This window comes from Onychostruthus taczanowskii, unplaced genomic scaffold, assembly GCF_017590055.1.
Source record: "Onychostruthus taczanowskii isolate IOZ18803 unplaced genomic scaffold, ASM1759005v1 scaffold99, whole genome shotgun sequence".
In the NCBI taxonomy this organism is placed as follows: domain Eukaryota; kingdom Metazoa; phylum Chordata; class Aves; order Passeriformes; family Passeridae; genus Onychostruthus; species Onychostruthus taczanowskii.
Genome location: NW_024507990.1, coordinates 2,221,237 through 2,235,707, shown reverse-complemented (window position 1 = coordinate 2,235,707; position 14,471 = coordinate 2,221,237). Strand labels below are relative to the sequence as shown.

General features: G+C 46.2%; 1 protein-coding gene across 1 annotated transcript in view; it reads left to right on the top strand.

The window, feature by feature from the left end:
• MYH10 (myosin heavy chain 10) overlaps nucleotides 1–14,471 on the top strand; it is an 82,442-nt gene that overhangs the window by 51,111 nt on the left and 16,860 nt on the right. The window contains exons 10-23 of the mRNA XM_041427293.1: nucleotides 774–892; nucleotides 1,391–1,543; nucleotides 1,909–2,082; nucleotides 3,331–3,504; nucleotides 4,238–4,352; nucleotides 7,814–8,007; nucleotides 8,700–8,821; nucleotides 9,273–9,342; nucleotides 9,440–9,600; nucleotides 10,184–10,292; nucleotides 10,379–10,510; nucleotides 11,292–11,498; nucleotides 12,638–12,775; nucleotides 13,290–13,413. Of these exons, the coding sequence (XP_041283227.1) occupies nucleotides 774–892; nucleotides 1,391–1,543; nucleotides 1,909–2,082; nucleotides 3,331–3,504; nucleotides 4,238–4,352; nucleotides 7,814–8,007; nucleotides 8,700–8,821; nucleotides 9,273–9,342; nucleotides 9,440–9,600; nucleotides 10,184–10,292; nucleotides 10,379–10,510; nucleotides 11,292–11,498; nucleotides 12,638–12,775; nucleotides 13,290–13,413 (1,992 nt within the window). The remainder of the gene's footprint in view (nucleotides 1–773; nucleotides 893–1,390; nucleotides 1,544–1,908; nucleotides 2,083–3,330; nucleotides 3,505–4,237; nucleotides 4,353–7,813; nucleotides 8,008–8,699; nucleotides 8,822–9,272; nucleotides 9,343–9,439; nucleotides 9,601–10,183; nucleotides 10,293–10,378; nucleotides 10,511–11,291; nucleotides 11,499–12,637; nucleotides 12,776–13,289; nucleotides 13,414–14,471) is intronic.

The following is a 14,471-nucleotide window of genomic DNA, read 5'->3' as shown; positions in this document are numbered from 1 at the left end:
CTGTCCCTCTGTCCCTGTGTCCCCGTGTCCCTGTGTCCCTCTGTCTCTCTAGTCCTCTGTCCTTGTGTCCTTCTGTCCCTGTCCCTGTGTCCCTGTCCCTGTGTCACTCTGTCCCTGTGTCTCCCTGTCCCTCTGTCCCTGTCCCCGTGTCCCTCTGTCCCTCTGTCCCTGTCCCCGTGTCCCTCTGTCCCTGTGTCTTTGTGCCACTCTGTTCCTCTGTCCCCGTGTCCCTCTGTCCCTGTGTCTCTGTGCCCCTCTGTCCCTGTCCCCGTGTCCCTCTGTCCCTCTGTCCCCATGTCCCTGTGTCCCCGTGTCCCTGTCCCTGTGTCCCTCTGTTCCTGTGTCCCTCTGTCCCTGTGTCTCCCTGTCCCTCTGTCCCTGTGTCCCCGTGTCCCTGTGTCCCTCTGTCCCTGTCCCTGTGCCTCTGTGCCCCTCTGCCCCTGTCCTTGTGTCCCTCTGTCCCTGTCCCTGTGCCTCTGTGCCCCTCTGTCCCTGTCCTTGTGTCCCTCTGTCCCTGTCCCTGTGCCCCTCTGTCCCCGTGTCCCTCTATCCCTGTGTCCCTGTGTCCCTGTCCCTGTGTCCCCGTGTCCCTGTGTCCCCATGTCCCCGTGTCCCTCTGTCCCTGTGTCCCTGTCCCCGTGTCCCTCTGTCCCTGTGTCCCTGTCCCCGTGTCCCTCTGTCCCTGTGTCCCTGTCCCCGTGTCCCTCTGTCCCTGTGTCCCTGTCCCCGTGTCCCTCTGTCCCTCTGTCCCTGTGTCCCCGTGTCCCCCGCAGTCGCACAGAAGCTCTGCCACCTGCTGGGAATGAACGTCATGGAGTTCACCCGCGCCATCCTCACCCCCCGCATCAAGGTGGGCAGGGACTACGTGCAGAAAGCGCAGACCAAAGAGCAGGTGAGCTGTCAGGGGGCTCTGAGGAGCCGGGGACGTGGCCTCGTCCTCAGGAGCTGCTAACAGAAAATCGGCTTTGAGTGTTTGCTGCTCTGTTAAAGCTTTGCTGTCTGTGTGAAATGTTCTTACATGGTAAAAACCATTTAGAATGTAGAATATGTTAAAGCTTTGCTGTCTGTGTGAAATGTTCTTACATGGTAAAAACCATTTGTAGAATGGAAGAAACCCTTCCATTTCCTTGACTTTCTCCTGGTTTCATCCTTTCATGTTGTGACATTATCAAATACTTGGGAGACCTTTTGTTTTTATGGAACAGTTCAGAAAGAAATTTTTCTTAACATTGGTCAAACTCCAAACTGTTCCTACCGCTTGTTTTCATTCCTCACTGCTATTAACTCCCTCCAACTTCTTCCTTTACTGAGTTATTTGTGATAACATCCATCTCTGTGTCCTTTTGATGGCTTTTCCAGGGTAAATAAATGTTCCTGTTTGGGTTTGCAGGCGGACTTTGCAGTGGAAGCCCTGGCAAAGGCCACCTACGAGCGCCTCTTCCGCTGGCTCGTGCACCGCATCAACAAAGCCTTGGACAGGACCAAACGCCAGGGAGCCTCCTTCATTGGCATCCTGGACATTGCTGGCTTCGAGATCTTCGAGGTACAGGGAAATATCCCTGCTCAGCCTTTCCTTTTCCCTGTTTCTGGGGGGTCAGGACACGCCGAGAGGCACCGAAAGCAGCGTGGTTACACGAGGGGCTGGTTTGGGTGTACAGAGGCTGTGACAGCCCAAAATTACAGTGCCAGAAAATGATAATTTAATCTTGAAGCCTTCTTTGTGTGTGGTAGTTGTTCCTACTATAATTTATGTAGTGGAGATTGGTAGAATTGCTTTCCAGTTTTCTTTACGTTACATTGGAACTTTGCAAAGTTTTGGAGAATTTCCTTATAAAGTCAAATTTTTGACTCCCAGATCTGTGGTGTCTTGTCACTGACTCATTCTTGAACACTGATGTTATTTTGTAGCTGAACTCCTTTGAGCAGCTCTGCATTAACTACACCAACGAGAAGCTGCAGCAGTTATTCAACCACACCATGTTTATCCTGGAGCAAGAGGAATATCAGCGGGAGGGGATCGAGTGGAACTTCATTGACTTTGGCCTGGACCTGCAGCCTTGCATTGACTTAATTGAGAGACCTGTAAGTTTGCACATGAATAATGCTCTGAGGAGGAGAGCTTGGAGTGCTGACTGTGTCTTTTGCTGCCTGCAAATGAGACATTTCTTTGTGGAGCTGTCATTAAAAGGGAATTAACTGAAATGCTGAAGTTCAAATCTAAAATATCGTGTATTGTTAATAAAAGGATTTATCCAGAGGGGATTTTGCCCTTATGTCAGTGTAAAACACTGAGCTCAAGATATGAAGCTGCTATTCTTATACCTTTTCCCCTGGTAGTAATGAAGTCATTAATCCTGTCAGTGTCATTAAATTGTGCCATTGTGGTGTAGGAGCTTTGGGACTTAGATAGAAAGTTTTTCCAAGACTTGTGGTAGACTTTCTTCATTGGAAATCAATAGCAAAATTCCTGAAACTTCGTGTAGAGTTTCCCCTCAGAAAATTGCCTTGCAAATAGGAAAGCAGGATCTTAAAAGTGGTTTTAGTCACTGTGGTTTTTAACATCCTCCTCTGGCTGTCCCTGCCATGGAAGCTGAGGAGCAGGAGGAGCAGATGGGGGGAACAGAGACTCCTGAAAGTTTGTTCTTTCCATCTCAGAACCTTTTAAATGAAACCTGGGCCAGTGCAGGTGCTGCTCCTGCCTGTCTCTGTGTGTCCTGGGGTGCAGTGAGCTCCCAGTGCTGCTGTGCATCCTGACCAGCACAAAAGCTGCATTCCTCTTTCCCTGTGGGAAAAGGGAAATCTTGTTTCAGTTATCAAAGGTCTGCACTTGGTGTGTGGAACCGAGGAAGTTCTGCCTCCTTGGAAGGTAAAATCTCCTCCAAAAAGCCTCAGAGGACAAGTGTGGCTGCCCTCAGTGTGCACATGTTGAGGTGAATACCCTAAAACACCTCAAGTTATTTATTAATTTAAAAGCAAACCTCAGTCCCCTCCCAGTTGTTCTGTAAGTGTGATGCCAGGTACATGGAACCATCTCTCACCAAAAGGGTGAACTTTGCATTCCCTCAGAACCTTTTAAGGATAAAGCTTTGCAAAGCAAGGCTCTGGTCAGCACTGGACCAGCTCAGTGGTGTCCCCATGGACATGGGAATGTTTGAATCAGCCATGACATCCCCCACAGCTTGTTTAACTGAAATTGGGCTTGGAGCATTTTGGACTGCCTTTATTGTGAGCTTCAGTGGTGCACTGGAAATACTAAACTTTGAAAAAAACAATTAAAAATTATATATATGCATGTATGAAATGTGAACACATTCTCAAACTGCTTTTCAGGCAAATCCTCCTGGTGTGTTGGCATTGCTGGATGAAGAATGCTGGTTCCCTAAAGCTACTGACAAGACATTTGTGGAGAAATTGGTCCAAGAGCAAGGAACTCATTCCAAGTTCCAAAAGCCAAGACAACTAAAGGACAAAGCAGACTTCTGCATTATTCACTATGCAGGGAAGGTAAGGGCACAACATTAAATTCTTGTGGGGGAAGGTTGGTTTGGGGAATGTACTCTGCTTTCCTTCCAAAAACTGGATGCAAAAATAGACAACTTTTGCCTTGGTTGAAGCAGAACCCTGCTGGTCTACAGGGATTTTAGGGAATCTCTATAGGGAATTAAGGGATTTTAGGGCTCCCTGGGTTGGGATGAAACCCAGGCTGGTATCAGTGATTTTTTAGCTGCTGAGCTGGGGTTTATTTGGAAACCACAGGTTTGGTCCTTTAAAGATAAGAACTTTGTTTTCTGTATAGAACCAAGTGTTTAAATGTAGATACGGTAGAGAAATTCTAAAAAATCATGCTGCAGCACATCCTTAATTTACTCTCCAGTAATTTAGATAAAGTAATTGGTGTCTATCCTGGAGCTGGTTTTACATCTTCACAATGAAACTTATTTTAATAAACTGAGCAGCAAATAAACACCCAGCTGTCAGTGAGAAAGAAGTCAGATGGCTGAATTTTAAAGAAAACTGCCATTTACTCTTTCAAAAGCATAACAAACTCGTGGCACTTTGAGCTGTCCTAAGGAGGCTCAGCCAGCAAATGTGAGCACCCAGGGCTGGGTCTGAGCTTGGAGGTCTTTGCCAGCCTTGGTGATTCTGAGTGAGGGGAAAACACCTCTGATGTTTGATGCTGAGGAACAGAAAGCTGGAGCTGGTTTTGCTCTGAGCCTGTGCCTGGGCTGCCCTGCAGGTGGACTACAAGGCAGATGAGTGGCTGATGAAGAACATGGACCCCCTGAACGACAACGTGGCCACGCTGCTGCACCAGTCCTCTGACAAATTCGTGGCTGAGCTTTGGAAGGATGGTAAGAGAGCTCTGAGCACAGATTGTTGGTGATTTCCCTTTGCTGGATGAGTTGTTTGGGGGGTTTTTTATGCCTGTTCCTTCCTCACCCTCCACTTCTCCATTGTAAATCCCTGCAGCATTTTCTCTCTTAGTGCCCACAGTACACCAAGGAAGCTGAGTTGCACCTCTGGTCCCTTGCACATGTACCATTTCTGAGTAGCTGCTTCTCATGTTCATTACTGGAACTGATATTCACTTATTTCTTGTTTATCTGTGTCCAATTTCACGTGGAATCTTGTCCAGAACTCTTGGTTGGGTTCAGCAGTGGAGTCCTGAGTGTGAACAGCTGGGGTGCTTCTTGCTGTTGGTAAACCATTGTAAACACTGTGAGCACAGCACAGTTATTTCCTGTGCAGTGGTGGGTGGTACTCTGGAAATCCACATCTCCTGAAATTCATTGCAGTAACAGCTGTAGCAGTGCTGAGATACTGCACATTTAAATGCAATTTTAACTGCACCCTGCTGCTCAGCCAGGTTACCTGCCCATCACCAATAAAGTATTTATCAGTACTTGCACCAAATGACTCCAAAAAGCAGAAACAGCCACATAAGTACTTAGCAGGGACTTTTCTATTCTGCTTTTTAACATCACAGTCTACTGATTAGAGTCTATTTACATGTCCCAGGATACAAACCCTGCAGTTTGTTACTCGAGGAGGAAATGCAGCTTGTGATTTAGGTGGTGCTGGAGCTTAATGCTGGGTTTCCCTCTTTGGGCAGCCAGAGAGAGCAGCTTTAATGAATCTGTAAAGAACTTTTTGGTTGGGGATCTGCCCCTTTCCCTTGGAGGACACACCCAGAGCAATTGTTCTTTGGTCCAAATCCTCAAACCCCATTCCCACAGACCACTGAAATGTGCATGGAATATGTTGTGGCCTGACTGCTTTTGTAGCACAGTGAAGTGTGTTTGCAATTGATGAACCTGTTGTTTTTACTAACTCAAGTGTCTTGTGTATCTGCTCTTCTGTCTTTGTGTTTCTGCTGTTTCTCTGCCTTAGAGATTCAGAATATTCAGAGAGCCTGTTTCTATGACAATATTTCTGGTCTTCATGAGCCACCAGGTGAATGGATATAAAACACTAGGCCTACTAAAGGCAGGGCTGTTGTACCTCCAGGAGAGCCATTCTTGCTCGTAGGCTTGCATGAACTTCTCATTTCATGCTGAATTTAGGTAAAACCCCCCCAGCCCCCTGGGGCCCCCAGTGCATTCCTGTCCAGCTGCTGCTGCACACACACAAAGCATCTCCAGTTTTGCATTGCAGATGAAAAGGTTTGTTGCTTCCTGGTTCCATCAGGAGATGTAGAATTGCCTCTAAGTGACAATTCTGGTAGCTGCAAGCATTTGAGAGAATGCAAAAGCTTTGGAACAATTATCAAGCTTCTTTCTGCAGTCCAACATTGACAAAACTCTGGGATGTTTTAGGACGTGGCTGTGTCCTTTTGGGAGGAGAGCTTGAGAATGTTTTGAAGTATCAGGATGAGTGCTGCAGTTTTAGTGGGGGTAGAAAGTGAAATAAACTTCTTCCAGCCTTGTTGGAATTGTTCTTTTATTTAAAAGCCTATTAATTTTAATATTTGTATAAGCTGCAGATGTTTTTTGGGGTATTGAGAAATCAAGAAATGCATTTGGAATGTCTTTGAAGACATTTTAGATATTTAATTCAACCTCTTCATCCTTCTTGGATTCCTCTCCCTGAGTTTAGAAACACATGGATGTGAGGGTTGTGCCTTCAGATTTTGGGTTTATGTCTCACCACTCCTGATACATCCCATCCCTAAGGAATGGGCTGCTCCTAAAGGAATTCCTGCAGAGCTTTGAGCCAGGGGCTCCAGCCAGGGGTGATGGCCCAGCCATGCAGTTCATGCTTTAAACCTACAGACAGTGCTTGCACTTAACTCCAGCCATCCTGTTTGAAATACAAATCACCCTCCCAGAGCTGGAGCACAGAGGGGAGCAGCACAAAACTGTGTAGGATCAGATCTGTTTGCCAAATTGTAGGAAGTGCAAGGTGAAAAAAAAGCTGAGTGGTTGCAGTCCTTAGTGGGGCCTGCTGGGTGCAGGTTTCTCATACTGACAATCATTTAATTCTTTAGAAAACTGACTCCCTGTGGTCTCTATCCCATGTCTGATTTGGGACTGAATTCTGCTTCAAAACAATATAATAAAAATATTAGAAATATTTGGGATATGACCTTAGGAACACCTTTCCACCTACTTATTTTTCCAACTTTAAGAAGTTGAATTCTTATGTTCAAAACCCTGTGGAGGATCTAGGCTCTGCTCTACACACAAGACTTACAAATGATTATTCAAATTTGCTGCCCTGTGTTTCTCTGCTTTGAATTTTTTTTTTTTTTTTTTTTTTTTTTTTAAATAGACCTTTGACCAGTTGAATATTAGGAAGAAGTTAAAGAGTGTCCCTTATTTGTCAGATAATTCTGGTAGCAAAGCGTAATTCCCTCTGCTTTGGTTTAAATTAATTTGAAGATAACGTGACAAAATTGAAGCTCTAGCCTACAAATAGTTTCTTGTTTCTGGCTGCCCAGCTTGGATTTCATGGAGAACCCACAAATGCTGGGGTTTGCTCAGTACTAAGAAGCACCAGCTGTAATTATTGAGGTGTTAAACCACCTGTGTATCTTTTAGTCAAATGTTTGCACAATTCTTGACATGCACATGGAATCACCTTCAAGGTTTTAATAATGGCACTCACATTTCTAATTGTCCTTCTGAAAAACAAACCCTTGAGATCCTTACCCAAAATGTTCCAAAAAAATCAAAGACAAATCTCTATTGTGGTGCTTTATGGCAGCTTGGAAGTGCTTTGGTGTGGATTTTTCCTGGTTTGAAACTTGTCTTTTGGGCAGGGAGATCTTTGCAGGTGTATTTTAAAAATGGGAAGAACTCTCCCGAATAGCAGCTGAGCACAAGTCTGGCAGATACTTTTTCCCCTCTTGTCACTGTATAACACTATTTCCAACTCTTCTGTAAGTTCTATTAAAATAGGTTAAACCTGAGTTTAATTCATATCTCATTGTCAGAAGTGACTTTCACGCACAGATGTGTAATTCCAAATGTCCAACCCAGAAACGCTGTGCACCGTCAGAGCTCAGACAGAGAGCTGGCATTTACCTCTCCACAAAGCTGATTCAAACGCAGCAAACAGCTTTCCTGGTCATGTAGAACTGCAAGTAAAGAGCTGGATATTTCAGCCTGTACCTCCTGAGGCTACACTCTTGTGCTGGATGAGTCTGTGGCTTTGGTCCCCGAGCTTGTGCCCGGCGTCGCGGTCCCGCTGCGCTGCCGCTCCCGGCGCTGTCCCCAAGCTTCCGCTGCCGCTCCCGTGCCACCAGGGCCACCAGGGCCACCCTGCCGGCCCCTCAGGGGGTCACTGAGCCCTTCCCCCTTGTCACCCGCAGTGGATCGCATCGTGGGGCTGGACCAGGTGACCGGCATCACGGAGACGGCCTTTGGCTCTGCCTACAAGACCAAGAAGGGCATGTTCCGCACCGTGGGCCAGCTCTACAAGGAGTCCCTGACCAAGCTGATGGCCACGCTGCGCAACACCAACCCCAACTTCGTGCGCTGCATCATCCCCAACCACGAGAAGAGGGTAGGTAGGGGCTGCAGGCCGCTCCTCCTTCTTCTCCTCATCGTTCTCACCTCGCTGAGCCCTGCGTCCTCTCTGCGCTTTCCTCCGCTGTTGCTGTGATATTTTTATCAAAAATCTTTTGCTAGGGTTTTTTTCTCTTGAGAAGCTGAGAAGCCGCAGAGGAAAAGAAAAGCAATAATTATTTGCTGCTGTGGAATGCAACAGGGGCATCTTTGATTAGTCTATGTAAATTGTTTCTACTTAATGACCAGCCATGGTCCAGTTGTCTCGGGTTCTCTGAGAGTCTTGAGCTTTTGTTATCATTGCATTCCATTCCTGCCCTTTCTAGCTCTCTGTCTGTATCTTTTCTCTATTCCTTTTACTATAGCATTTATAATATAATGCAACATAATATGATCATAATATAATATAATAAAATATAATATGATTATAATACAGTATAATATAATGTAATGTAATATAATATCAGCCTTCTGAAACATAGAGTCAAGATTCTCATCTCTACCTCGTGCTGGGGCCCTCAAACACAACCACACTTCCCCACTCAGGGTTTGATTGGCACGGCTGTCACACTGAGCAGTGTCATCTTGGAATTCCCTGCACCTCCCCTGACTCACTCACTTGGCTTCTGGCCTGAAACACTGAAAGTACAGTAATACCAATTAAAATAACCCGTGTTTTGTTTTGTCCAGGCTGGAAAACTGGACCCACACCTGGTTCTAGATCAGCTCCGGTGCAACGGGGTTTTGGAAGGAATAAGGATTTGTCGGCAGGGATTCCCAAACAGGATCGTGTTCCAGGAATTCAGGCAGAGGTAACAGCAGTAGCAACAGCCTTTTGAGTTCTTGAGAGCTAAAGTTCCTGATTAAATAATTGAAGACCCCACAGTCCTCCCTTCTCCCCCAGCCCAGCTCAAAGAAAATCAAAACCTGATTGTGAGGCCTTGAACTTCATGTGTTTAACTAGTGCAGTTTATTCTGAAGGCAGTAGGCAAGGGGAAACAATCCAAAACTGGCTGCTGGAAAACTTCCTGGAGGAATTCCCTAACTGTGCACTTGGTCACTGTAGTTTGTGCTATAAGTTTATACTGTAAATCACACTGCTTATTGCTGAGTGTAAAGGTGTTTTTTCATTTATGCTATAAGTTTGAATCACACTGCTTATTGCTGAGTGTAAAGGTGTTTTTTCATTTATGCTATGAGTTTATATTCTAAATCACACTGCTTATTGCTGAGTGTAAAGGTGGTTTTTCATTTGCCTTCCAGGTATGAGATCCTGACTCCCAATGCAATTCCCAAAGGTTTCATGGATGGTAAGCAAGCATGTGAGCGTATGGTAAGTGTTCATAGCTAAATATTGTCTAAGCATTGAAAAATTCCCCTAAATTGTCCTTTTCTTGGTGTAACAACAACTCCCTTGCCTGTCTGTTCAGATCAGAGCCTTGGAGCTGGACCCCAACTTGTACAGAATTGGACAGAGCAAGATCTTCTTCCGAGCTGGAGTCCTGGCACACCTGGAGGAGGAGCGGGACCTGAAGATCACAGACATCATCATCTTCTTCCAGGCAGTGTGCAGGGGCTACCTGGCCAGGAAGTGAGTGTGCTCTTGGGGCTGGATCTTCCCTTGGGTCTCTCAAGCCTCTCTGACAGGGAGCTGTGCTTTAAAACTCGAATTTCAGGACACGTTTTCTCAGTGTGTTGCCTGAGGAACTGTAATTGTATCCTGGGTATTAAGAGGATTTTTGCCTGTGGAGAATTTTCACCTTCATTCCTTGGCAATATGTCCTCCCCCTGCTCTTGCCTTTGTGGCACATACAGCCCTTTACAATGTGCAAATTCCTTTGTCTCTCCTCCTGTCCCACTGGAGGTTCCTGGAAGTTCTTTGGAAAGCTGCTTTTTAAAAATTAAAGTAGCTAATCCATCCTGGTTTTGTCTTTTTAAGAAAAAAAACCTGCTGAGATTAAGAGCAAGCATCATTTTTAATTATTGGAAATGGTGAATGCAGCTCTTGCTCTGACTCTGTAGGAGCAAGAACTCATAAATTCAGTGTAGTTACTGAAACTTATATATAAGCCTGTTTATGGTGTGTAAGTGTTGTAGGGTTGGGTAACCTAAAAATTAAATGTTGGTCATCTGTATTTAACACATTTATTTATTTAACTTCTTGCTGTTTTCAGGGCCTTTGCAAAGAAGCAGCAGCAGCTGAGTGCACTGAAAATCCTGCAGAGAAATTGTGCTGCATATTTGAAGCTGAGGCACTGGCAGTGGTGGAGAGTGTTCACCAAGGTTCCTTCTGTTCTGTTCTTTTCTGTTTCATTCTCCTGTAAATAGCTGAGTGCAGGCTCTCACATCTCCATTTCACTCCTTTGCAGGTGAAGCCTCTTCTGCAGGTCACTCGTCAGGAAGAAGAGCTCCAAGCCAAGGATGAGGAGCTGATGAAGGTGAAAGAAAAGCAGACAAAAGTGGAGGCAGAGCTTGAGGAAATGGAAAGGAAACATCAACAGGTTTGTGTCCAAGATCAGCTTTTGCTGTGCAGGGCATGGATTGTGCTCTGTCCCGTGGGAGGGAGCCAAGGAGGATCAGGTGAGCTGATTCCCACTCTGCTGGAGTGTGGAGTGGAAGATGCAGCACGAGCTGCTCCTCCGGGGCTGCAGAAACAGGTTACCAAAACAAACCCTGATTTTGTGGCCTTCCCTGGTTTACAGGGGAAATTCAGTGCCAGTGTCATTCTGTGCCTGGGCTGGCCAGGCTGTGGGCAGGCACCTGGGACAGCTCCACAGATCTGGTGGCTTCCTGTGATGGCAGAAATTTGGTGGCTAAAGGAAGAGCAGTTTCAGTGTCACCTTTGGCAGTGTCCCTTGTGCCTTTGGCAGTGTCCCCTGTGGCACCCTGGTCTCTAAGCTGGAGAGACAAGGAGCTCATGGATGGGCCCTCAGTGGGTGGGGGCACTCCAGGGGTGGCAGGCAGTGCCTCCATGTCCAGTGACAAGTGGCATCCTCAGGGATGGGGACTGGGACTGGCCAGAAGTGCCAGGGTCAGCCCATGGCCCTGCTATGCCACTCTGCAGGGAGCAGTGCAGGAAATGCTGCTGGAGCCAGAGCTGCTGTCCTCTGGAGTGCTGCTAAAGCCTCTTCTGGAAGTCCTTGGTTTGGGATGTGGACGTGGGAGGCAGGAACTGGGGCAGAACGTGGCCTTTGAGTACCTTTGTGGCTGTCACAGGTGTGATCTCTCACGAGAGTCTCTGAAGTGTCATTTTTAAAGCTTGACTGCCTTTTGTATTTGCAGGTGCTGGAGGAGAAGAACATCCTTGCAGAGCAGCTCCAGGCTGAGACAGAGCTCTTTGCAGAGGCTGAGGAGATGAGGGCTCGCTTGGCTGCCAAAAAGCAAGAGCTGGAAGAAATTCTCCATGATTTGGAGTCCAGGGTGGAGGAGGAGGAGGAAAGAAACCAAATATTGCAGAATGAGAAGAAGAAGATGCAGGGCCATATCCAGGTATGGTTCTCAGTGACTGGAGGTGGAGAAGTAGGATGGGGAAGCTCCTCAGCATCCCTGCAGGACAGAGGAATTTGGCTCCTGAGTGGAATGATTTTTTTTTTTTTTCTCTCTTCTCTTCTCTTCTCTTCTCTTCTCTTCTCTTCTCTCCTGTGTTGAGTGTGATGAGCTCTGTGTGGTCTCAGGCAGGTGAGAACAGAAAGCAAAACCAGGATGTCCTGGCAGGGTAAAGGACAGCCAGGATGCCCTGGCAGTGTGTGCTGAGGAATTATTAAAGGCAGCAAAGTGCTGTGAGAGGGCAGGGCTGCACAGGGCTTAGGGACAGACTGATGGGATGGTGTCACTTGTGAGAGAAATGTTCCTTTTGGACTGAAATCCAGGGAACAACATGAAGGATTTTACTCATTTGACTTCATCAAGACAGTATAATTTCCTCCAAGTTACTTGATTGAGGTTTTTTTGAAAATCAGATTATTTAGATGCTTCCTTTTAAATGATGGTGGCCCTGAAAAAGGGAGTAGCTGAGAACTTACCTGTCTTTAAAAATATTAAAAGTAGAGTTGAAGAGGAAATAAACTCCACTACTCACAGCATTTGATGCAGTTTAAAAATGTCTGTTAATCGTATTTAAATGAATCATGTTTAAACCCTCAGAAGCACAGGGCATTATTGCTTTTTAACTCTTTGTGTCAGTAGCTGAACTGGCTCAGCTGTGACACTGAAATAAGGAGAGCTGTTTCCTGTGGAATCTCTCCCCAGATCCTGGTGTTTTTCCACCAGGTGCCCCGTTCAGGTGCAGTGTGCTGGGAAGCCTCTGCCATAAAGCCTGACCTGGTTGGTTGTCATTAATTAGAGATCTTTTATTTTATAGTTGGAATTAGGAAGGTGAAGACTGGCAGTGAGTGTTTCCTAGAGAACACATTTCACCCAAAGCTGGAATCCAGAGCATCAAAAATTCCATGTGCATCCCATGGCCCTTCATTCCTCACCAGATCATTGATCCTGTACATGAATCTAACGAAGCAAATGTGGGTTTGGTGTGTGTGAGGCTTTTCAAATAACACATCTCTGTCACTAAGTTAAAAAAGCCTCAATGGATAACCTGGAAGATGCACAGATGCAGTTGTGTCTCTTGCCAGGACCTGGAGGAACAGCTTGATGAGGAGGAGGGAGCTCGGCAGAAGCTGCAGCTTGAAAAAGTGACAGCTGAAGCAAAGATCAAGAAGATGGAGGAGGAGATCCTGCTGTTGGAGGACCAAAATTCCAAATTTCTGAAGGTGGGAGCAGTGTGCAGGGTGGAGGTGCTGAGGGACAGCTCCCAAAGCTGCTGTCACAGGGTCTGGGACACCTGGACACTGTGGGGGTGACCAGGGCAAAGCTGAGACACTGGAGATGACTTTGGGCTGACATTCCAGGGGGAGTTTGTCACACACTCTTCCCAGTTTCATGACTCTCCCAAATCTTAGAGCTGGAGAAATGGTTTATAGCTGCCATTGTTCTCTGCAGACAGATTTCCAGTGCTGTCCTAAAGCCAGGCCTGCTGTGTGCTGAATTCCAGGTCTCTCCTGGAAAATGAGTGTTCATGGTTCCAAACAATTCCAGCTGGTCTTTGATATTGACAATCACTTGAAATTAAATCTGTCATAGAAACAAAATCTGTAATAGAGTCTTGTGCTCTCTGACAGCCCTCTGTGGGTTCTGTACGTTCCTTTATTTGCACTGCTTAGGGACTCTGGAAGTTGTGTTGAAAGTTATTTTGAAGTTGTTTACCCTCCCCTTCTTCCTCCCCAGGAAAAGAAGCTGATGGAGGATAGGATTGCTGAATGCTCTTCTCAGCTGGCTGAAGAAGAAGAAAAAGCCAAAAACTTGGCCAAACTGAAGAACAAGCAGGAAATGATGATCACTGATTTGGAAGGTTGGTTGTGCCTGGAACGGCCTGGGAGCAGCCCAGGAGGGGATGGATCCTTGGGGCAGGGCTGAGGAGGCTGCCCAGGCTCAGCTGTGCAGACCCAGAGCTGCTGCTCCAGGGAAGCTGTGCCTCTGCCTTGTTGCATCTGGCTGCTCAGTCTGTCTCCTCTTGAACTTGTCAGGTTTTCATTTTTGAGAATCCATGTCCTCTGTAGACACACTCAGAAGTTCCTGCTCTTGCCTGTATCCATCAGCACCAAGGGAGAACATCCTGGCTCCTGGAAGCTTCTCCCACTTTCCTCTAACACAGAGCAGTGTATTCCTGCAGGAATGGCAGCAGGCATTCTTTAGGCTTCCAGGACTGTTTTTCAATAAGCAAATCTCATTTGTTTTGCTTTTCTTAATATTTATCTTCATTATATTTACAGGTATATTTTATTTTGTAGTGCTTTTTTTTATTGAGCAGCCTGCTCTGGTGGAAGGTGTCCTGCCCAAGGCAGGGGTGGGAATGAGCTGAGCTTTAAGGTCTCTTCCAACCCAAACCATTCCATGATTCCATCTACAATGGTTCCACTCCTTTAGCCATTTATTTCTGATTGTTTTGCCAGTGTTGTCACAAGTGAAACCTGCCCCATGTGCAACCCTTCTTGATTCTGTGTTGTTTTATTTTAATTACTATAGATACTGTGCAACATTAACGAGCTGCCAAGTCAAAGTTGCAAAATAACAGAGAAAGTTGTTCTCTGAGCCCTAATTTGGGAATGCTTCTTGCACTTGGTGTGCTGGGGCCTGTCCTGGTGCATTTTTTAAGGCTGATGTGCTTCTGGAAGGGTATCAGAGTTTTACCTTATCTGTGTAGGCAGGTGTTGAGCTAACAGGGGTAGCAGTGATTGATGAGCCTTGTCTTTCACAGTTCCATTCAGAGACTTTAAGGTGGGTCTAAGCAAGCTTTGCTCACTGGAAAATAATGCTGGAGTAGCTCTGTGCTTAAATCAGGGCACAGCTTGACAGATGTGTTGGTTACAGAGCCATTCCAAGACTGATGGCCTTAGAAGTGGAAATTAA